Below are 22,962 nucleotides of genomic sequence, written 5' to 3'. Positions count from 1 at the left end.
TACATTATGCAGAATATGTATGAATAACCTTGACTGTAGAGCTTTATTACTAAGCTGAATGGATAACAGATGCTTTATTAAATTGTTATAACATATTACCACTAATTGCATTGTACTAAGCTACTGCTTGTGCCTTTTAATATACAGTACAGTAAGAATGACTAATTTTCTTCACAGATGAATCATCACAACACCAAACGCCAGCTATTTTTTAAATATTTTAAAATAAATCAAATTATTTTAATTAGGGATGTCCCGATCCGATCCACGGCATCGGTATCGTGCCGATACTGGCCCAGAACGCTAGATCGGATATCGGAGGGGAGAAAAAAATATATCCGATACCTATGATCCGATACCTATTAGGGGTGGAACGGTAGGCCTACGTGTATTCATATTGAACGTACGTTCGGTACGTGCGTCACGGTTCGGTGCATGGATTTACATGGATTTACACATGAATTTATAAAAATAAATAAAACTCGCGTGCACATTAATTAATGTAATGCGGAACTACTGTTAGATACGCGCATAGACATATGGGTTCTTTAGGGACACCTAATCTGTAGCCCCGCCTTAGCTCTGAACGCGCGTCTATTTCGCTTCAAACGCTCGCTTTATCATTATACGCGCGAATGGATTCAAAATGTTCAAGCGTCGAACTAGACGCGAATTTGACGCTCTATTCGCGTTTGGTGTGAACACAGCAAAATGAACAGGCTGCGATGTCAAGATTGCAATGCTGGAATGTGTGTGTGCGTGTGTGTGTGTGTGTGTGTCAGAGAGAGAGAGAGAGGCACGGGCGCGATCGAACAGTGGAAACATAAAAACATACTCCGTCATTTTGTTCATACAGGACATCATTAAAACTGCAAAGTGTTTAGCCTACTTATATTTGTGTAAAACACAACATTGTGCTTTTGTCAAACTGTAAACTCTTGTCAAACTGTAACCTACAACTGTCACCCAACCAAAATCACACACACACACACACACACACACACACACACACACACACACGCTGTTTAAAAGCAAAAAAATTTTTTGGACATTCATCATATTGCATTGGTTTTCATTTCTTATCCTAAAACAGAGCACTAATCTGTTTATTTTGAAGTTACACATTCTACATTGATTAAAAAAGAAAATCAAATGTGTTTTTAATGGTAGTATTATTTTATACAGAAATAAATTATTCATAATTCAGATGAGAATAACGTTAAAGTTAATTAAAATTTTAAGGAAACAAATATATTGATTTGAAATATAGCAAATTAATTTTAAATTCATTCAAGTACAATTACCAAACATATCTCAAGGTCTTGAATAAAGGGTGGCAGTCTTTCATTATCAACTGTTGATGTGGACTATATACTGGAGAAGTATTTGTTCTCCATTTGAGTGAGATGTTTTTATGTGGCAAATTGAGCAAAGTGCTTCCATATATTTTATTATTAGTAGTATTAGTTCAAGAATAAAATAAAAATATCGGATTGATATCGGTATCGGCAAATAGCCAAAGCTGCGGCATCGGTATCGTATCGGAAGTGAAAAAGTGGTATCGGGACATCCCTAATTTTAATAGAGCTAATAATATTTTCTAGGTTAAAAGATGTATGTATAATTTGTTCTGTTAAAAAATATGTTGATAGGTTAGAAGTTGCATTGGTGTGAGAGCAAAGAATTAGGTTATGGAAATTCATTGTTAAAAGCTGTGGGAATCCTAGTTGAAATAAACACTTAATATGTCATCATTTCAATAATAAACTCTTAAGACCACCGCACTTTCACTAATCTTTTCTCACTAACCAGTGCGCTGTGTAATGTGGCAAGTAAAACATTGACCCTCAGCAGCAGTCTTTCCATGTCTTGTCCACTATCTCTGATCCAATATTGTCTGCTTGACCGCATCTTAAACTGTATATGAACTTGAACTGTATATGTATAAAGATATTTGAAAACAAATCAAATGATTTTAATAATTTGCAAATAATCTTTTCTAGTTAAAACAAATCTTGCTAAATCTAGTTATGCTCAGGCGGCCGGCTAGAATTTGCAATGTTTTGCATGTATAATATATGTATTTTATATGTTTTGCAAATCCAGTAATCGCAACTGAAAAGTTTATTATTAAAAATGACGGAACCCTAATTGAACACACTCACACAGTATATATATATATATATATATATATATATGCCTTCCCATGCAGCCACACATCTATTTATTTTTGTTTTGAGAACCCTGCCCTGTCTGCTTCATATAACAAAGGCTCGACTGGTCATAAATCGACTGATTTTTCTTCAGACTACAGAGAGTCAGTGGCACTGCCTTGAGCTGCTGCCGACTGTACTGTCATTCTTCAACACATATCTTTGTATCTATCTCTAGGGAACAGAACTGGGACAGAGTGAAAGTAGTACCCGCTGCTGCAGTACAGTAGAGAGCTGCTTGGTCTTTATCATCTCGCTCCCTCCCTAACGCTGGGGTTTAATTAGACATCATTTGCTTTAAGAATATCTCCACAGCCGGAAAAAGTTTCATTACTTGAAAATGTTAAAGTAGTCCATCTTTTTTCGCAATTATCCATGTCTGAAGAATATTAGTCAACGCTGAGTCACAGCACTGCATCATTTAATCGACTGAAATTATGAAATGCCGGTAAAAGATATTATGGCTTTTGCTACAGATTGCCCAATGGTTACAGCTGTCAAAATACAGAAATGTTGTAATGCATATGAGAACCACCTAAATGAATACGGTGTATAATAGGGACGGGACGAAACATGTTAATATCTGTGGCAAGCCGTGGGAATGGAATGGTCTGTCGTCACTCATTAGCACTCGCGCCACCGGCCTCGCTCCGTTCCCACAGCTCTCTGCCCCGCCCTGCTTATCACAATATCTTTCAGGCTTCTGACAATAGTTCTGTTATTGATATTTGTTCTGAAATGGCTCAGCGGTACCATCATTTTGACCAAAAAGCCATTATTGCAAAGTAAATGAACTGAATCGTTTGAATCATGATTTATATCAAATATTCCTCTCTTCATGCGCTCATACTCACAAGTCATGAAGTACTGAGTGCAAACGCTCCAATTTCCACAGAAACTTAAAGGCCAGATTTAAAGTACATTAAAAATACCACTATATTAATTGTTTGGTTAATTTTATATAACCAATCAAATAGAATCAACTTTATGATATAATGCCCAGCACCAGTTTACATTGAATGCATACACAATGTACAAAAGAATCTGAACCCCATCTAAACCACATTGTCCAGATACTCTAATGTTTGCTCACTCTTTCCTCATAAAGTGAACTATGTGACATTCATTATATAGTGAAGGAGTGAACAAGTCAGCAGAATGTGTGAGATGTGTAAAATGCCAACCTGACCAGAACTACTAATAAGACTAAACCCAATATCGGTCTATTTCCATTTCATCTCTGGATGATTAAACTCATATGACCCATTCTCACAGACTCTGATTCAAAGATGAAGAGTGTCTGAGCAAATAAAAGTTAAGTTAAAACATCAAATATTTATAATAAAACTGTATTTTTTATTCATCAAAAACCTGAACCAAGCACAAACCTGAAGTTTTACATGAAAAACTGACGTGAACCCATCCAAAACAGTTGGTCCTTTAGCAGACCTAGCGTGAGCTGCAGAACATTTCCAATGGATGTTGATTCTTTAAGGGAACGTTTACCGTGAGCAAAAGCCTATTTGCAGGAGTGTGTGTCACAGCGCTTTGCTCTGGCAATATTAATATCATCTATGAGCTAATGTGCGCGTGCGTATGAGTTTGCTTGGCAGTGACATGTTATAATCTGTTTGTTTCCCATCTGCACACAGCAGCCCAGAGGCATTTGCCTTCATCCTCTAGAGCTCCTCCAGATTAACATGCTAACACAGATCTCCTTTAATAAGCCCTGGCATCTTTCTCATCCTGGCATCTACTTTCTTTCTTTGTTGACTATTCCCCCTTCTCATTCAATCAGGCCTTTTGTTTGGCTTTGCTTTTAGGGTGCTTTTACACTAGAGCTTTTGGCGTGAACCCGAATCCATTTGTTGTATAAGTTTGGTTAGTTTAGTTCACTTTAAAGAGGACCTATTATGCCCCTTTTTACAAGATGTAATATAAGTCTCATATGTGCCCTGTGAAGTTTCAGCTTGTGCCTCGGATATTCTGCCAAAAACTAAAACATCTGTTTGGCTTTATCGTCTCTATCACGGTCACACTCATGTGACATTGCAGTTCTCATCATCATGAAAGTCTATTATCTGCATGTGTTTTAAAGCCATATCGGTCTAAACTTCTGATATGTGGTTTTCTGAGCGCACACATCCGAACCACTCGCACAGAAAGCCGAAAGTCAGACGGGGAGTCCCGTGAGTATTAAACTAAGTTCTCTTTCACGTCTAATTGTGCTTAAACTGTCAAATACACAGAAGGTTATGTCAAAAACACTCAAAGTTCACATCAACACAGTCGGTTTTGTCTGTGAATGTAGACAGCAAGTAAAGAGTGTGTATATTAGATTTGTGTAAAAAGCAGCATATTACACAGCTATACATGCTGTTAATATGAATCAAACAGCAAAAGAAAAACAGAAAATCACTCGCTGCACTTGATTGAATAACTTAGTAGCTTTAATAAGAATACATTTATGTTCAAACACCATGTAAAAGTGATTTATGCATAATAGGTGCCCTTTAAAGCTTTTTTTTTTTCTGTGTGTTCCTTGGGTTGGGCAAAATTCTGAATTTAATCGCCTCTCTTATGATTCATGAGCTGGAATTGAACTGGCCACGACCCCACAGGAAGTTAAATGAAAAAATGAAGTAGAATTTACTTAACTAAAATTGTTGTTCAGTATATAGTTACGGTCAGTTATTGAATTGAAAAAAGTCATCTGTGTAAACTGTTTTTGGGAGAATAGTTTTTAAATGTATTTATTGATATCTCATAATTTGGAATTATAAAAAAAAAAAATTCTAGTATTTATTCTTTAACACTAGAAGTGCCAGAATTCCATAACTACTAGAACTGCCGCAAGCCGTCATTTTGACCGCTAGATTCCAAACTCTATATCTTTAATGATAAATACCCAATTGAGAGATTAATGCATTTATTGTATTAGGATGTCTTTTAAAAACAAAACAACACCCAACTGTACATTTAAACAAGTTTAATTAAACATTTATAAATAAAAAAATATCCGTAGATGTCCTGAACAAAATGACGGAGCAGCCTATTTTCATGTTTCCACTGTTCGATCGCGCCCGCGCCCGCCGACACACACACACACACACACACACACACACACCATATTCCAGCATTGTAATCTTGACATTCCAGCCTGTTCATTATAGCCATAATAAAATATAATAATAAAATAGTCAACCTAACATATAAAAATTCCACTGCTCAGTTTGTCAGTAGCCTAGTACAATTCGTACCATTTTGCGCATGTGAAGAGGATGATTTTTTCCGTCGATATTGGAACGTGAGTGAAGTAGCCTACAAAGCCTATAATAAAGAATAGTTTAACATCCAAATACATCGCAAATGTTGAAAATGTTTTATTCTAATTAGAGAGTTACGTGAGCCTAACGCCGCTTACTTTCACTTTCACTTATACAGTATTTCATTTTGGCTTGTTTCTAGTTATTTTTTCTTTCTTGTTCTGTTCTGAATATCATTACATTTAAATGATTTGTTGTTGAATATGTTTAGTGTATTTTTTACCACATTTTATTGTTGTGTATATTGGTAGCCTATAATAATACCGCGAAATTCCGTGCGGTCAATATGACCGTCTATGGCCGAAATTGGTAAATATGTTAATTAGTTTTTTTTGCCTTATGTGTAATTTATATGAAAAACATTTTCAATGAAAATACAGACACTTGTAGGAAAAGTCAGGTACCTGCAGGATTGTATTTATTTTTTCAACAAAGTTATTGCAGATATAAAATTCAAAACGGTCAAAATGACCGCCATGGCAGTTCTAGTGTTAAAAATACTAAAAGAATCATGAATGAAACCCAGACATCCCAACCTGCACAAAGTCATTTCCGGGAGTCAAGAAATCGAATTCTGGCGAATGCGAATTCTGATTAATTCGGTTCGGGAGTGTAGATAAAAGCCCGCCCGCACTGACAATTGATTGGTTGGGTCCTTACATGCGCTTTGTGAGGAACACACGCACACTAGCACACACACGCAAGGTCTCTCGCTCCCTCTCTCTGCCGTGCGCGCGCTACGCATGCGCGCTCTTGCTCGCTCCCTCTAAATTCCGGGAGATTTTAACTAATTTGCGGGCATCAGGGAGCCGCGATCAACATGCGGGAGACTCCCGGAACTTCGGGACTTGGGATGTCTGGAAACCATTAAGAAGCTGATTCAGAACCAGTATCAATATATCCTTTATCATTCCCATCCCTAACAGCGATACTCACCTTAATGACACAAACGTACAAAAGCACAAACTGACTAGCAGGACTGGGGGGGGGGTGGAATTGAACTTGAGTTCAGGCCAAGCAATCGAATCTTGTGTGAAAACAGACTTCTATGTCTGCTTGCTGTTCTGTTGTGCATTATGTTTGCATAACCTAATTTGGGGTGTCGTTCGAGAGCCCGGTGCGGTGAAGTGTTTTGGGAGCGTTTCACCCACAGCTGCATTAGCATGAGAAAACACAAAGATTACATTCGGTATCGTCAGCAATAGAGAAACGCATCAGCGTCCTTGATGAGCCCTTGATGCCGCCTTATTTTGCTGAGCTAGAACTAACTTGCCATGCATTGTGTGTACACTTCATTTAAAAACTAATTGCCGCAAAAGCGAGTTCATTGTTAAACACCTTCCTATCCCACGGCCAGTGAAATTCCAGGCGGAAGTTGCCTGGAAGAGCACAGTTTGCTTACTCAGTTTAGCATTTTAATAAACTCAGCGCTGGGAGATGATTGGGTGCTTTACTGAATGCCGGTGTATTTGCAGGTCTTGGAACATTGGGATCCTCACAGCAGTCCCACAGCCAGTCTTTCTATCCATGCTCTCCCTCACAGCACTCCATATCTGCACTGGCCCTCAGGTCCAGAGTTTGACTTGACCAAACCTGACCCCTATGACCTGTATGAGAAGTCCAGGGCTATCTATGAGAATAGGCGTAAGTAACTGAAGCAACATCTTGCTAGCACCTAAAGCTATTGATGTCTACTTAGCCTGCTGCTAATCTGTGCTGTTTACCTACTGTGTTTTTCCACTCTGAAATTTGCACACATGCGCATACACACCAAACATATGGAATTAATGTTGTGCTTATACATTTTCTGCTGTTCTTCCAACAAAACAAACAAAAAAGTGTCCTAATGAAGCACAATGCTCTAAAATAGCTAGCGTAGCGATAAAAGCTATCTTGTCTATGGTATGTTTTTCTGAGACTGGGATGAGTGATAGCACATTTTGGTGATTAGGTTATTATACTCTCTCAGACTCACAAAATACCTTTTCATTGTTGTAACTTTCAGCCTATCTTATCCTCCATGGTAAGTGTTTTGAGGTGACGTGTCTTGTCTGTTTGGAATGACAATATAATTTGGAATGAAATCCGTAGAGCTGCTCTGGAGTCTGGGAGAACTTCCGGTGACTTAGTGATTTCAACGTTATCTAACGCTTTACATTATTAATGCAGGTACTTTCTTAACCAAATTTAGAGACATTATCACACATACAGGCTTTCTGAACTTTTCGAGGTCCCCCGTGAACCAACATTCATAGCATTTTAAGTAGTAGCATATGTTTAATTCAACAATAGTTTTAAATACTTTCATCCGTACAAATATGAATATACTTATAAATGAATGAAATTGCCTGCATAGTGAACAAATGCGTCTGAACTGAGTTGATGTTGCATTTCTAAAAGAGCGTTTAGACTGACAGCAATTCAATCAGTGGAGGTCAACATGTCGTTTTGTTGTTACATGCATATTCAACTGCTATATATTCTCTCCTTTTACTGGTCACTTCATCCTTTCACTGTGCATTTGCATAAAATTGAACTGCTATACTGTACTTTCTATGGTATTAAATCAGCAGGGAGTTGGTGTGCTCTACCTCATTACTGTTTTCTATTCTATACCTCCTCCTTTATGTTGCATATCGTGTTCTCTTTAGTATTCACGGCTGGCAATGACAGCTTGGCAAATGGCAATGGAGATGTTGGTTAATATAGTGAGTTGTTGTTGTTTGATAATGTCATTATCTTGTCATGTACATAGAATTATACAAGGTTTCTGCTTTATAGTTATAGATCTTATTATATCGGAAACACTTTAGCATATATTGTAGTGGATATGCTGATGATATAGATATTAGATATGCTGTGCGCAAACCGTTCAGTTTCTCTTCCAGGTAAGTATGCTTGCTTCCTGAAGGTTGATTACATTTTGTATATTTTTCTGCGAGCCTCATTTTATTTTATGAGCAAGATGTTTTAAACAGCCTCATTTTGAGAAATTACACTTCTTTCTAAATTGACAGTGGCAATGTTTCAGTACGTTCAGTCATATGACTGTTAATGTTTTTTATAGCTTTTTGAATGTGCACTTGATGATGCAAAGATGATGTAAAGATGTCCATTTGACGAATAGATGGCTGTTTTTCAGATTCTTAAAATCGTACTCATATTCAAGTACTACACTGTAAAAAAGAAAAGGAAAAGTTGCTGCCTTAAATTTTTTAAGTACAATCAACTTGGGTGTTTAAGTCATTTCAACTTAAATTACATTAAACTGACTTTAAAAATTAGTTAAATCTTGTAAAACTTATTTAAAAGTTGTAATTGCTTCACTTATTTTGGTGAGTTAAAGCTATATAAAAACATGTTGTCATAGCTTATTAATCATACATTTTTTATAGTGTACAGGAGCTCAAGTTTTCACAACAAGGACACACATTCTGTTTAATGCATAGCATATCTTATGTGATCTTTGATATATGTTTAAATTAATAAATCTTAATATATTTGTTTTAATTTATGTTTAATATTTGGTAAAGTGTGGTCGTCTGCAGTTGGAGGTTTTTTCACTTATCGTATAGATGTTATTTTCATCATCTAAAATCATATGGCATGTAATGTAATGTAAAAATATGACATGATGAAATTTAGGACATTTTATCTGTGCAAAAACAACAGCAACAAATCAGCACCTCATTGAACAATATTTGAAATATCATGTAAAAAGGCTGAAAATAATATTTCAGTTTTTATGTATTTGCTCTGAATTTTTTTTTTAAGATCATCTATTCAATGCATGTTTATCATGCTGCTCTTAATGATCACAAATGAGAATATTTAATCTTTTCAAACGCACTAATTTAATAATAAATAACAGACAGCAACATTAAAACATTTTAAAGCATGCAAAATGTCACTCAAAGACCTCCATGAACACTAAGAAGTAATTTAATTCTGAGCTGATTCTTTTCAAAAGAGGTAATTTGCGTTAATGAATCAAACTCTAATGCAATTGATTTAAATTAGATGCTCTAAATATACTCATGAAATAAGACAAGAGGGCTCAAAACATAAAACCAGCCTACTGCTACAGTCAAATGAAAAGCATGTAAATCATCACGAAACCAATATGTTGGTTTAATATCACCAGCATAGAGGTTGTACATATAGACCAGCTCTAGCAGAGAGGCAGATGAGGTTGCAGGAATGATGCAGTTGAAGATCTGACTCCCTCTCAGAATCAGAATAAGGCTCAAGCTCCAGCTGGAACCTATTTTAAATGTGAAATAAATACAGCATGAGCGTGTCTAAGTTTGCAGGCAGACATGCGCTTCTCATGCTGATCTCAGTTCCTGCTGCTCTAAAACGGAGGATGAACTTCTGTTTGACATACTGTATAAAATCAAGAACTGACTTCATACATCCACTAAAAAAAGAACACCATTTGATTCAAATTGTGAAAGTACTTGGGGGCACTGTATAATATCTTCATTGCTCTGTAGTTTCGCAGTGAAACAGGTTATGCATATATTGTCGTTAGTATATTTCCAGGTGTGTATGTTTATATAAGCATTGATTTATGGGCTGTCCTTGTATCTCTCCCTTTCTTAGAGCCAGGGCTTCCTCGAGCAGCCATCCCAGCTGACCTCTCCGGTGAGTAAATATATCTGCACCCAAAACAGAAACAGTCTGACAGAAAGAGTTCTGCATAAAGTCTGAAATTCATATATGTCCAGTGACCTCTGTACATTTTTTGAATGTTAAGTAAAGTTTTGCGGTAACACTTTACTATACGGTTCATTAGTCAACATTTGTTAATTAGGTAACCTTAAACATTAGGTAACCTTAGTTAACATGAACTAAGAATGAACAACACTTCTACAGCATTAATTAATCTTAGTTAATATTAATTTCAACATTTACTAATGCATTATTAAAATCAAAGGTTGTATTTGTTAACATTAGTTCATGCACTAATGTGAACAAACAATGAACAGCTGGATTTGAATTAACTAACATTAACACAGATTAATAAATACTGTGACAATTGTATTGCTCATGTTAGTTAATACATTAACTAATGTTAACAAATGAGACCCTATTGTAAAGTGTTACCAGTTTTTTTTTTTTGTATCCTCAAATAAACTGTGATTTATGTCGCCCAAAATCATATGCCATTTAATTAAAAAATATGACTAACCCCAACCTAAAAAAATTTCATGGCTGCGTTTCCCGATAACGTTGTCTCTTAGCGCGCTACGAAGACTCTTAAGGTATAACTTAACTAAAGGTATACCATTTCTAGGCGTGTTCCCTGAACCATACCTTAGAAAGCTACTTAAGATATACCTTCTTACGTGCGACGTTGCCCGGTGCTGTTCGTGGCGATGCTGCTGAATTTGTTGATATCGATGGATCGAGAATCAATTATTCTCTCGTGCAGGGGCTGTTTAAATGCATTATGTGAGGAAGCGGTGTTCTTTATAAAAGAAGCACTTCTGAAATAGTTTAAATTGCATTTATTAGGACTTCTTCCGTCCTAGCGTTTGTCCCGCGCAGGTGCAGGGTCCGCTTTTTGGCAGGCCGCTCTCCATTTATTCCGGTCCGTAGTGTCCTCCGGGGCGACTTGCACGTCCTTCATATCTTGCTTGATCCGGTCCATCCATCTCATCTTTGGGCGGCCACGTGGTCGGTTACCGGGTGGGTCAAGGCGCATAGCTGTCTTCGCCACTGAGTCCTCATGGCTGCGTTGTTGGTGGCGGAGACGAGTCTCGAGCATCTTCTCCGTAATCGGCGCTATTCCCATCCGCTTCCTGACGTCGATGTTCATGACGTGGTCTAGCCTTGTCAGCCCGAGTGACCAGCGGAGCATACGCATTTCCATGGCGTGTAGAAGCTGGCCATGTTTGGCAGTCGCTGGCCAACATTCGGCTCCATACAGGGCGACAGGGCGTACAATGATCTTATAGATTTTGGACTTTAGGCGGATGGGCGTCGCCTAGGGGGAACGCCCTAGTTTGATCGGTTTCTTGGTTTGCTGCTGCCATTTGATGCGACCAGAGAATGTCTAATAAGGCGAGAAGTTTCACTCTCAGTAAACTTCCGGCTTCTGAACTGGTTGCAGTTCCACTCTGATTCCATATGAGGGCGCTCACAGGACGAGTGCAGAATGAATGGAGGTCAATGGCAGTATACCCCTCAAAATCCACTTTTCTCAGGATATAATTTTTTGTCTAGTAATTTGAATGTTGTATTCGAAAGGAGATGCAAAGAAATTACACATTGCTGGGTGTTAGATTTTTTAGAGTCACTTATTTGCTTAAAACATTTTTTTAAAGTGTTAATGACGTCATACACATCGTACGACCAGATATACTGCTTTACGGCAATCCTTCAGTCACTTTGGTGCTTTCGCGCTCTGCACTTTCTTTTCTCTCGAGGCATCGACAACACGGCTGACACAGGTGAATACACGTGCTAGACGAGTTTTTGTTTCGTTTATTTCTGGTCCCGCTTCGGATGCCACGATGCCATCAAGCGGTATCTCTGGTCGTAATCAGTCCTTCACTGACCAATCAGCGTTCATTAGCCGAATGCTAGCGTGTTATGGGCAACAACAACTCAACCTGTAAGAAATCGAAAGGACGTAAGTACTCATTCATTCAACTTTCGACCTATAACCCATGTTGAACTTGCAAAACCTACACTCAAATCTGAGATTTCTCAACGGCAATCGGGTGAAAGAGACAAATTTAGCCATCTAGCCCCATAGACTCCAATTAATTTTGCACTCATGACGATCGCCCCCAGTGGAACTCTGGTGGAACTACAACCAAATTTCGGTACAATAGGACTTAATAGGGAGTGGGCAGGTTCTCCGTAGACGGGCTCTGATGCGACCAAGGAGACCCAGCCGATGTGTCGCCTCATCTGTCGCTGGGACCAGAGCCACCGTTAGCCGAGTCCCCGAGGGTCCTCGTTTCCAGCCGACGCCACGAGGAGGAGGTGGTTGGCTTTTGACGGCCTTATTAGGACTCATGGGATATTATAAAAAATAATCCAAACTATAATAGCCTAGCCTACATATTTTAAAATTGTATCACATATTGCTGCCATAATAACCATTTCAAATGTTTACGTGCTTTCTTCTCTTTCCCATTTTTGTTCGCTGAGGTGGAGCTGCGATGAAATATTGTTCTTATAAATAGGCCTACTTTCCAGCATTTCAGTTATAAAAGTGTACATCTTACGTACGGTGCTCGGCAGTGATCAAAAGGATTTAAACAGTGAAATTTTTATCTCTTCTTGTAAACTCAGAGATGTGGATTCAGACGGCAATTAAATGACCACACGACCTGTTTGTCAAAAAACAGTAGGTGTAATTTGGCCAGGGATTTTTACGCGGGTTGGGTGAGAAAAAACACTGACATTATGTCTTCGGACGGCAATACAATCACAGACTTACCCCTGTAAATGTTTAAAATACCTAACGAGCCTATGAGAAACAATTAGCGTACAAATAGGACTTAACTGACAGTAGCCTATGCTTTCACTGGCTTTTGAAAGCGCTCCGCAGACGGCACCATCTTTTAGAACAACTATTCACTGTATCGCTGCCATAGTTTGAGCAAACTCCCCACCACAATCATTCGCAGTTAAATACTGCGACTATTAAGCCTTTAATGGTTTGCCAGCTGATGTACCTTTGGATAATATAATTAAAAATCTAACAACAATCAGTGTAATGAGAATTTTATTCTTTGCATGAAAACACTTGAATTAGCCTAATTGAACACTGTCTGGGTGTATTAAAACTTCAGAATTATATTCATATAGACCTGCAACAGTGATAAGGTAAAGCTAAGAGAGGCCCAGACCAACCTTCCGAACGTATGACTTACAGAAGGTATACTTAACTAAGAACGTTTCGGGAAACACGTATTGATGAGGTACAGCTTAAGGTGTAACTTAAGAACGACGTAGCGTTAAGAAGGTTTCGGGAAACGCAGCCCAGGACATTTTCCATCAAAAGACAAAAACAAGTCACTTCTGTTTTAAAATCAATACTGTATTTACGATATTTGATATATATTGTAAAAAGACCGAAAATATTATCTCAGTATTTTTGCATTTGCTCTGAAATAGCTTTACATGTTAACAAAATAAAGTTTGAAAAAGTCTGTTAAAATTTTCACATCCTATTATTGTGTCCTTCTTTTGAATATTTGGTATAAATAAAAAATATAAGTTTGGTCTGTTACAATTAGATTTCTATAAAATCAAATAAATTATATTTTTGTCACCTAAAATCATTTAGACAAAATTTTAAAGACATGTTTCATAAAAACACAAAAATAAAACACTTCTTTTTTGGGGGGTGTATATATATATATATATATATATATATATATATATTCTATAAAATGTATGTATGTGTGTGTGTGTATATATATATAATATATATATATATATATACATTTTATAGAATTTATAATTTTAGAATATAATTTTATAAAATTTAGTATCATCAAATAAATATTATTTTTGTCACCTACAATCATATGATATTTAAAACATGACATGTAGACTATATCATTACAACAAAACACTAAAACACAAAACACTTTTAAAAAAAAAATTACTTTACAAAAAAATATTTGATATATATTGTAAAATGGCTGACAATAATATCTCAGTATTAATGAAAAGTGTGAAATATATATTTTTTCATATCCAGTTATTGTGACCTCTGTGAAACAGTACCTGGAGATTCCTGGAATTTAATTTTAGTCTCTTGTCATTCTCTGCCTTGAGAATGAACCTGCCAATACAGGTTCAGGAACATAAAACGAATGAATTTACAAATTAAGTACTCACTGAACAGTAATGGGGGTCTTAAATGTCATCTAGAACAGTAAATTACACTTGAAGGATGAGAATAATCTAGAGAAATTGATAAATGAGTGTCTCTCTTCGATGTCAGCATCAGACTTCCAGGAGGTGGAGGTGCACCTGCGCAGACAGAAGTCCGGTTTCGGCTTCAGGATCCTGGGCGGAGAGGAACCAGGACAGCCTGTGAGTCCGGAGGCTCAGGAGAAGGCTCGTACTTTAGAACTAACGCACACGCTTCCTAAAACAGAGTTCACTGCCATTGGCTAACATGATAATATGTCTGTTCATACGCTTTCGTTTCCTTACAAAGCTGAAAGAGAGACAATAGTAACCGTGCTGTGCCTGCGCAGATCCTGATTGGTGCAATCATCGAGAAGAGCCCAGCAGATAAAGACGGGCGTCTCCGGCCAGGAGACGAGCTGATGTCAGTCGATGGGATCCCTGTGGCCGGAAAACCCCACCGTTACGTCATTGACCTCATGCATGGGGCGGCCCGGACTGGCCAGGTTAAACTCACTGTACGGCGGAGAGTTCAGCCCACAGGTGAGAATTCGCTTGTTTGTTTCATTTGTCTACTAGCAATGTCCAACAGTGAACGTACATTTATTGAACGTACATGGTATTTCCACCCAATATCAAATCATGTATTGTGTTTAATAGCATTCTGTGTTGGAAATGACATGTAAAATAACCACATCTTTTGTCTTGCTAAGGCTACCATTTTATGTATCCTAAATTTACAGGTAAACAATATAATAATCATACAGCTCCATTCGAAATTACACAAATTCAAAATACTCTGTTAACAAGTTATATTTACCTTCTTCGCCATCACATTTCATATTTCATCTCAAGCATGCAATTCACTGGTTTCGCCATGGTAAACAAGTACTAACATTTGATTTTTCAGGGTTCCCACGGGTCCTTGAAAGTTTGTGAATCTGAAAAGAAAGATTCAAGGCCCTGGAAAGTTTTTGAAAATAAACACACACAGATACAGGTCCTTTGAAAGTGCTTGGATTTATTTTGTGCCAAAAGTTTTCTAGATAAAATTTCATATTATTCCCTCCGGTCCGCTAATGTGTTATTTCGCCAACACTTCGTGGCCTATGCACACTAGCTTGCTTGATTTACGTTAGTTACGCGCATTTACATGTTACGTAAGTGTTTTCCGCGTGAGGTACTTTGTGTTGTACGTTGCCATAACGTTCACGCGCGCACGAAACTACTACGATGGAACCTCAACGTTTGTTGTTGGACACGATAAGTGTGTCCCCACATTGAGTCCTTGAATTTGAGGGTACTGGACCTGGAAAGTCCTCGAAAGGTCCTTGAATTTGAAGGTAACCGAGGTGTGGGAACCCTGTATGAAAGATTAACTTTATTAGAGGCAAAATTGTTTGTTGTGGTGGAATGTTCATCATTTTTGCAAGAAGTAAATCATTGTCTCACAATAAATATTGAAATGGTTCATGTTTATTTCACTCTCTTTTTTTAAATTATCATAGTTTTAAACGTAATAATATTTCAGAATGGATATTCATAGTTTAAGATAAAAGTCTGGGTCAAGGACACAATTAAAACAATAAAATCTGTGCATAAAAAAATGGCAAAAAAATTATGGTAGTATGATGCAAAGTTTTCAACGCAGATTTAATGTGACCTTCATATATCAAAAGAAAAAAAAATGTAAATATATATTTTTTAAATAAACCCTTGGGACATAAAACTGCGTGAAATGGAATAAAATACCTTTAAAGACAACAGCTTGTTATTTCCTGACAGTTACAGCAATTATAGGTTGTTGTGAAGTATATATGTGAAGAAGGTAATGGAGGTAATGAAGCAGGTTCTGTTATACTGTTCCTCTGCGGCTTATTATGTGTCCTCTGTTTATTCATTCTCTCTCTCTCTCTCTCTCTCTCTCTCTCTCTCTCTCTCTCTCTCTCTCTCTCTCTCTCTCTCTCTCTCTCTCTCTCTCTCTCTCTCTCTCGTCCTCCCTGTCTAATAATTCTTGGTGTAGCTGAGGCTCAGATTGTGTGCCCTTTCAATCTCTGCCTCCCTCATCCTTCTCGCTGTCTGACTCATCCTCTCATTCTTATCTTCCCTGGACAATCGTTTCTCCCACCCTTGCATCTCAGTGGAGCGGTTGGGAAATGTCTGGCTTCTGGCTTTTTAAGCTTTGCTGTTTGATCGCAGAGGGACTTCAGACCAGTTTTAGCCAAACTATAGCATCCCTCTTTCTCTCGTTCTCGCACACTTGTATTAATTGTTGTTGAGACCTGTTTATAAATCTAAAAATCCTATGTAATGTTTTTAATGTAACTGTTAGAGAGAGAAAAAATAAAATAAAATCGTGGAAAAGTAATAGGGTCAGTTTTTGAAAGACGTTTCTTATGCTCACCAAAGCTGCATTATTGATCTAAAATACGGTAAAAACTAATATTTTGAAGTTTTAAAAACTGTTTTCTATTTTATTGTACTGTAAAGTCTAATTCCTGTGAATCCCATTCTAATATGCATTTCTTATATTTATAACATATTGTAACATTTCTTATTATTATCAATGTTGAAAACAGTTGTGATGATTAATTTTTTGTGGAATATTTGTTCAAGATTCTCTGATGAATATAAAGAACAGCATTTATTTGAATCATTGATCAATTTAAATAATCCTTGCAGAATAAAAGATAACAAAAATATCTTACTCACCCCAAACTTTTGAATGGTAGTGTGCTATGTAAAAATAATGTAATTTTTACAACTCAAACCCTTCTTCCCAGTTCAAAAAGATATAATTATAATTATCTTGCTTTGACCGGAAACTCTTGTGAACTTGTGAAATATACATTTTAGTGGCCATAATATAGAGATATTCAACTGCTCAATGCAAACAATTAACCAATGAGAATCAAGTATTTGAGAGAACCTTATTCCTCTTAACCATAATATTTCCCATTTAAGTCTGATGAATCAGAATCAGAATGAGTTTTATTGCCAAGTATGTTTACATGTATGAGGAATTGTGATAGAAGCTTCCACAGCACAGACAGAGTGACAGCGACAAAACACAAATAATAAAAATGGAGTAATATAAGTGAATAAAAATACACAATATACAAAATAGACGATATGTGTATATTATATACAAATGGTAGGAGATTTAAATAAGAGGTTTGGTGTGCTAAATAATATATAAGCATAAAAATTGCTCATGTCTATTGTCAGTGGTGGGGGCATTTAACTGTTCATGAGGAAGATTGCCTGAGGAAAGAAACTTTTCTTGTGCCTGACTGTTCTGGTGCTCAGTGCTACAACATTGTGGAAACAGTTCAAAGAGGAAGTGGCCTGGATGTGAGGAATCCAGAGTGATTTTGCCTGACCTTTTACTTTTACTTCTTGGAGAGTGGGGACGGGTGTACAGATGATTCTCTCAGCGGTCCGGACTATCCACTGTAGTCTTCTCGGGTCTGATTTGGTAGCTGAGCTGAACCAGACAGTTATTGAAGTGCAGAGGACAGACTCAATGACTGCAGAGTAGAACTGAATCAGCAGCTAATGTGGCAGGTTGAACTTCAGCTGGCGAAGAAAGCACAACCTCTGCAGGGTTGATGTGATTGTCCCACTTCAGGTCCTGAGAGTAATGCCCAGGAACCTGAATGACTCCACTGTTTCAACAGTACTGTTCATGATGGTGAGTGGCGGGAGTGCTGGGGTGTTCCTCCTGAAGTCCACTATCATCTCCACTGAATTGAGTGTCCTGGATGAGGCCGTGAGTCTGGTTTTGTCTGCAAACAGGAGCAGTCGTTGGTGTAGAGCGAAAAGAGTAGTGGGGAGAGGACGTAACCCTGGGGGGCGCCAGTGCTGATCGTGCGGGTGTTGGATGAAAATGTTCCCAGCCTCAACTAGCTGCTGCCTGTCTGTCAGGAAGTTGGTGATCAACTGACAGATGGAGGAGGGAACAGAGAGCTGGGTTATTTTGGACAGGAGGGGGTTCGGAATGATGCCGAGCTAAAGTTCACAAACGGGATCCTCACATAAGTTCCTAGTTTGTCCAGATGTTGCTGGATGTAGTGCAGTCCCATGTTGACCACATCTTCCACAGACCTGTTTGCTCGATAAGCAAACTGCAGGGGGTCCAGCAAGGGTCCAGTAATGTCCTTTAGGTGGGCTAACACCACTCTTTCAAATGACTTCATGACCACAGATGATAAAGGGAAATTAAATGAAAATTCCAAGTCAGTGGAAATGTTAGTTGAAAAGTCTATTTATTGTACTTTCTCTCTCGATCTGGTATCTTCAGGGGAACCCTTTCCAGAGAACGGCCGCAGTCCTGGATCTACCCAGCACAGTTCCCCGAGGAGTGACTTAACCTCCAGAATGTTTTGTAACAACTCCGTCCCCACACAAAACTCCGCCCCATCCACCACAGGCTCCTCCCCACCAGACACAGTAACCAATCAGAATCTTCAGCCTAGCGATGTCACCATTCAGCGCAAGGAGAGCGAAGGGTTTGGATTCGTTATTATCAGTTCACTGAACAGGCCTGAAACCGCGGCTGCTGCTGGTAAGGAATGATTGTTTTGTACACTTTGTACACTAAAACTTATTTTCTATCTGGGACATTCCTTTACTGTAATAGCTCACTCAGGCTGGCTGATTCATAGGGGTCATAGTGATTTTAAAAGTGCAGCATGTCCTCATAAACCTATGTATTAATAATGGATGCACTTCTATTTGAGGGCTGAAGAAGCTAGTTAAAATGTTCTAATGCAGCGCCCACTCTCGTATATAAAAACAGCTCCACTAACAGGAGAGGACAGAGAGCAGAAAAAGAGCTCTCTCAATGTATTACGTAAAAAGTATTTGTGCGTGTGTGTTATCAGCCGTGCCTCATAAGATTGGCCGCATCATTGAGGGAAGTCCAGCAGACCACTGTGGGAAGCTCAAGGTTGGAGATCGTATACTGGCCGTCAACCATCAGTCTATTGTCAACATGCCACACGCCGACATCGTCAAACTGATCAAGGACGCTGGACTCACTGTCACACTCAGGATCATCCCTCAGGAGGGTGAGTGGACATCTGTGAACTATAATTCTGCTACTAATGTGACTTTGTAGGTCGACTTCCTGAACATTGCTCTGTCATGTCAACTGGCTCAACCAATGGTTGAGAGGGGACATTATTTTTGCCATGTGCCTAGTGCTGCAGAAATTTCACACTGTAGCTTTATAATGACAATTATTTTAAACTAACTATACTTTTACAGTTCTTTTCATACATAATTTAAGTGTTTTTAGAAGTTGAAATGTGATTGGATATTATTACTGTTTTTTTCTGAATGGTATTTTGTGATAAAAATGCAGGAGGTTCATGAGATTGTGATGAAATGTCAGTGCTGAAATAAATAAGCAAAAAGGTTTTAAAAATAACATAACAATTAATATCCAAATAATATTTACAATAGCTAATATTGATAGCCGAATGACATGTGCAAACATACTTTTATATAGAAATTAAATGTCTCTGAAACACAAATATAAATCCGATCTTAGGTAGAGTTCAGCCAAATAGGAAAATTCTATAATAATTTACTCACAAAAAAAGTCAGGTTTGTAGTGGCATGAGGGTGAGTAAATAGCCGCTTTCCGACCGGAGGAACCTTTACACAGTTCCTAGAACTATTGGCTAAAGTACCCGGAATGTCGGCGTGTTCGCACCGCAGGAACTAGGAACGATTTTAGTTCTAGGAACTTCATTTGGAGGAACTAATTTAGGTCCTACTTCAGAGTAGGGTCTAAACCAGCACTATAGGAACTACCCGTGACGTTAGTGTACGCTGATTGACCGACCGAACGCACGCGGAACACCAGCACCCGCCATTTTTAAAACAGCTAGAATGTAAACACACAGATTATAGCCTATATTTACTCCAGAAACTAACTATACAAACATGTAAAACAGTGATAGATGGGTCTCTAAACCTTTATGTTGAAGAGAAAATCCAACGCAACTTTGAGGGGACCAAGCCAATCATGATTGTTTATCTGCCCAGCTAGCAACACTGGACATCAACCACATGGCATAGGCTAATAACCTTTTTTTCATATACTGTCTACTTTCTATAACAGTTCTATCTAATAACATATTAAACAGTACTGTTAGACAGATCGCTAACTAATAAACACAGAGAATGCGAGCATCGCCAAAATAAAAGTCCGTTGCGCTGTCAAAATAAAAGTCACCGTGCTTGCGTGCACCGTCACTCCCTTATTACCCCTCCTACCAGTTCCTATGGCCACTTGGCCAATGCGAACGCAAACAGCAAAACCGAGTTTGGGGGAGAGTAGTTCATAGAACTGTTTAGAAGTGGACAGTTCCTATAACTAAGTTCCTGTAACTACTTGGTCGGAAAGCGGCTAATGACAACAGAATATAATTTTTTGCCCTTTTAAGGGCCAAATTGAATAAATGGTTGCACAAAAACAAAATCACCAACCACCAGAAATACAGTTTAACAACACACTGTCATTCTTTCCTTCCTATGTAAATTAGAATTATTATGGGGCCTATTTACACTAGTTACTGTTCCATTCGAACATGGCCACATAAATGTGTCTCCGAAATATTAATCCGATCTTCAATTTCTGTGCTATACTGTATATGCAAATTAAATGTCACCGAAAGCAACAGATGTGTTGCATTTTATTTATCATCAGCTGATTTCAAGATCAAAGACCGCAATAGGAGAGAGAGCGGCATCAGCACTGGTAGGAGAATTTAATCTCACTACTTTCAGTTTCATTTGCGGCAGTTTGCGCTTCAGCTCGTTGAAGTGATATTCATATACAGCGGGCCATATCCGTGGCTTCACATGGCTACAACGACCAGATGCATTTATACTTGTCCAGTTGGATATGAAATGCGTCTCAAACCACCTCCTGAAGTGGTTTGAATGATTGGATTGCTATCTATCTCGAATGAGTTTCGGGGGGGCATTTACACCTGGTCTTTTCACGATCAATCAACAATTTCATGAAAATGCATGAAGTGGCCTAGTATAAATAGGCCCATATTTTTTAAACTGTACAGATTAGTAAAGTATGACAGATTAGTGTAGACTGCATATACTCCATGAACTAACACTCAGTTTTCCATCTTTTCTGCATTCACAGTTTGTCTGGGTGTGTTTGCACCGTTAATTTATTAGTGCTAAAACAACACAGACAGTACATGCAACAACAACAACAAAAATGCTATCAAGGGCCATAATTAATTTTGGGTACTAATGCAACGCTTAAACTGCCATTTTAGAAGATGTGTTACAAAAAGAAGCTTAGCTTTTTGTCTTTTCTCCATTTTTCAGAGACGAACAGCACTCCTTCTGCAGGCAGCTCAGAGAAGCAGAGCCCTATGGCCCAGCCCAGTCCAGTTTGCCAAGCCAGCACTGTGAACCAGACTGGTGCTGCCCCTCTACCCAACTCCAACCCTCACACCAACTCTGCACCTCAATCCAGTCCCATAACGCAGCCTAGTTCAGAAGCACAACCAAGCCCTGTCAATCAAACCAGCCCAGCCAATCATCCCAGCTCAGTGACCCAACAGAACCCGCCCACCCAGCCCTCCACAGTGCCAGTACAGATCTACAGCCACGACAGCAGGTAAGACACCAACTCAAATTACTTAAATATTGGTTTAAAGCAGCACTCAGTAGCTTCGGGATTTCTTCGCTGTATTCTCGCTTTTTGCTCGCAGGTTTCTCTCTAGAGCTCCCCCCACAGCTTCGGAATAGATATTTGACAACACTGTTGTAAAAACTCGTTGGTGATTCTCAGACACCAGAGGCTAGCAGATCAACGACATCATAGCAGATGGGATATTCTTTAAAACGTCTTCTTCATTCAGGTTCGGACAGCGTGAGGGAGCGCAATAATGACAGCATTTTAGCAGATTTCTTTTGGCCGTAAAGCAGTTGTTTACATCGCGACACCTGATATCACGCGAGACTTCCTGACGCACCGGCCGGCGGCCCGCCGCCCCAAAGTTGCAAGTGCGTATTTTCCGCTCATGGGCACCAGGGGGGTGCGAAACGACCACCATTCAACCCGAAATAAGTATTATAACCATTCCAATGACTCCGAAGCTGTTCAGTTAAGGTAAAAAAGTTACTTAGTTCACCTTTAAGCATTAAGATTTTAGGTTAAGCTAAAAAAGAAAAAAATCTGAAGAAAATGTGCATGTCCGTGTTTGGCCAAGGAGTGAATAAAGTGGTTGACAGGGCAGTTGCTTGGGCATTTGTAGAGATGCACCAGTATTAAAATGCACCGGTCACATTCACCATTACTCAGAGGAATTTCACAGGTGAAACCAAGTCATTTCAATAGAAATGTGTGTGATTGGGAGTTTTGGGAGAGCAGAAAATTTCCCCACACAGATTTCGCAATAAGTTCAAGTTGATCACATGATTTGCTGCATTGACTAACAGAAAGCTGCTCGGTTTGAAAGTGACTTCTGTGTGAGCTGTTACACTATTAA

The 22,962-nt window shown here is 38.5% G+C and overlaps 1 protein-coding gene across 2 annotated transcripts in view; it reads left to right on the top strand.

Annotated features, from left to right (window-relative positions):
* magi2a (membrane associated guanylate kinase, WW and PDZ domain containing 2a) overlaps positions 1-22,962 on the top strand; it is a 250,463-nt gene that overhangs the window by 210,025 nt on the left and 17,476 nt on the right. For both annotated transcript variants that reach the window (XM_084408381.1, XM_084408380.1), the window contains exons 12-18: positions 7,015-7,183; positions 10,145-10,186; positions 14,517-14,608; positions 14,776-14,968; positions 18,729-18,992; positions 19,312-19,497; positions 21,794-22,088. In XM_084408381.1, coding sequence (XP_084264507.1) covers positions 7,015-7,183; positions 10,145-10,186; positions 14,517-14,608; positions 14,776-14,968; positions 18,729-18,992; positions 19,312-19,497; positions 21,794-22,088 — 1,241 coding nt within the window. The remainder of the gene's footprint in view (positions 1-7,014; positions 7,184-10,144; positions 10,187-14,516; positions 14,609-14,775; positions 14,969-18,728; positions 18,993-19,311; positions 19,498-21,793; positions 22,089-22,962) is intronic.

The sequence above is a fragment of the Rutilus rutilus genome (assembly GCF_951802725.1).
Source record: "Rutilus rutilus genome assembly, chromosome: 4".
Taxonomy (NCBI): Eukaryota; Metazoa; Chordata; class Actinopteri; order Cypriniformes; family Leuciscidae; genus Rutilus; species Rutilus rutilus.
The sequence above is the reverse complement of the archived record's forward strand: the minus strand, read 5'-3'. Positions and strand labels throughout refer to the sequence as shown.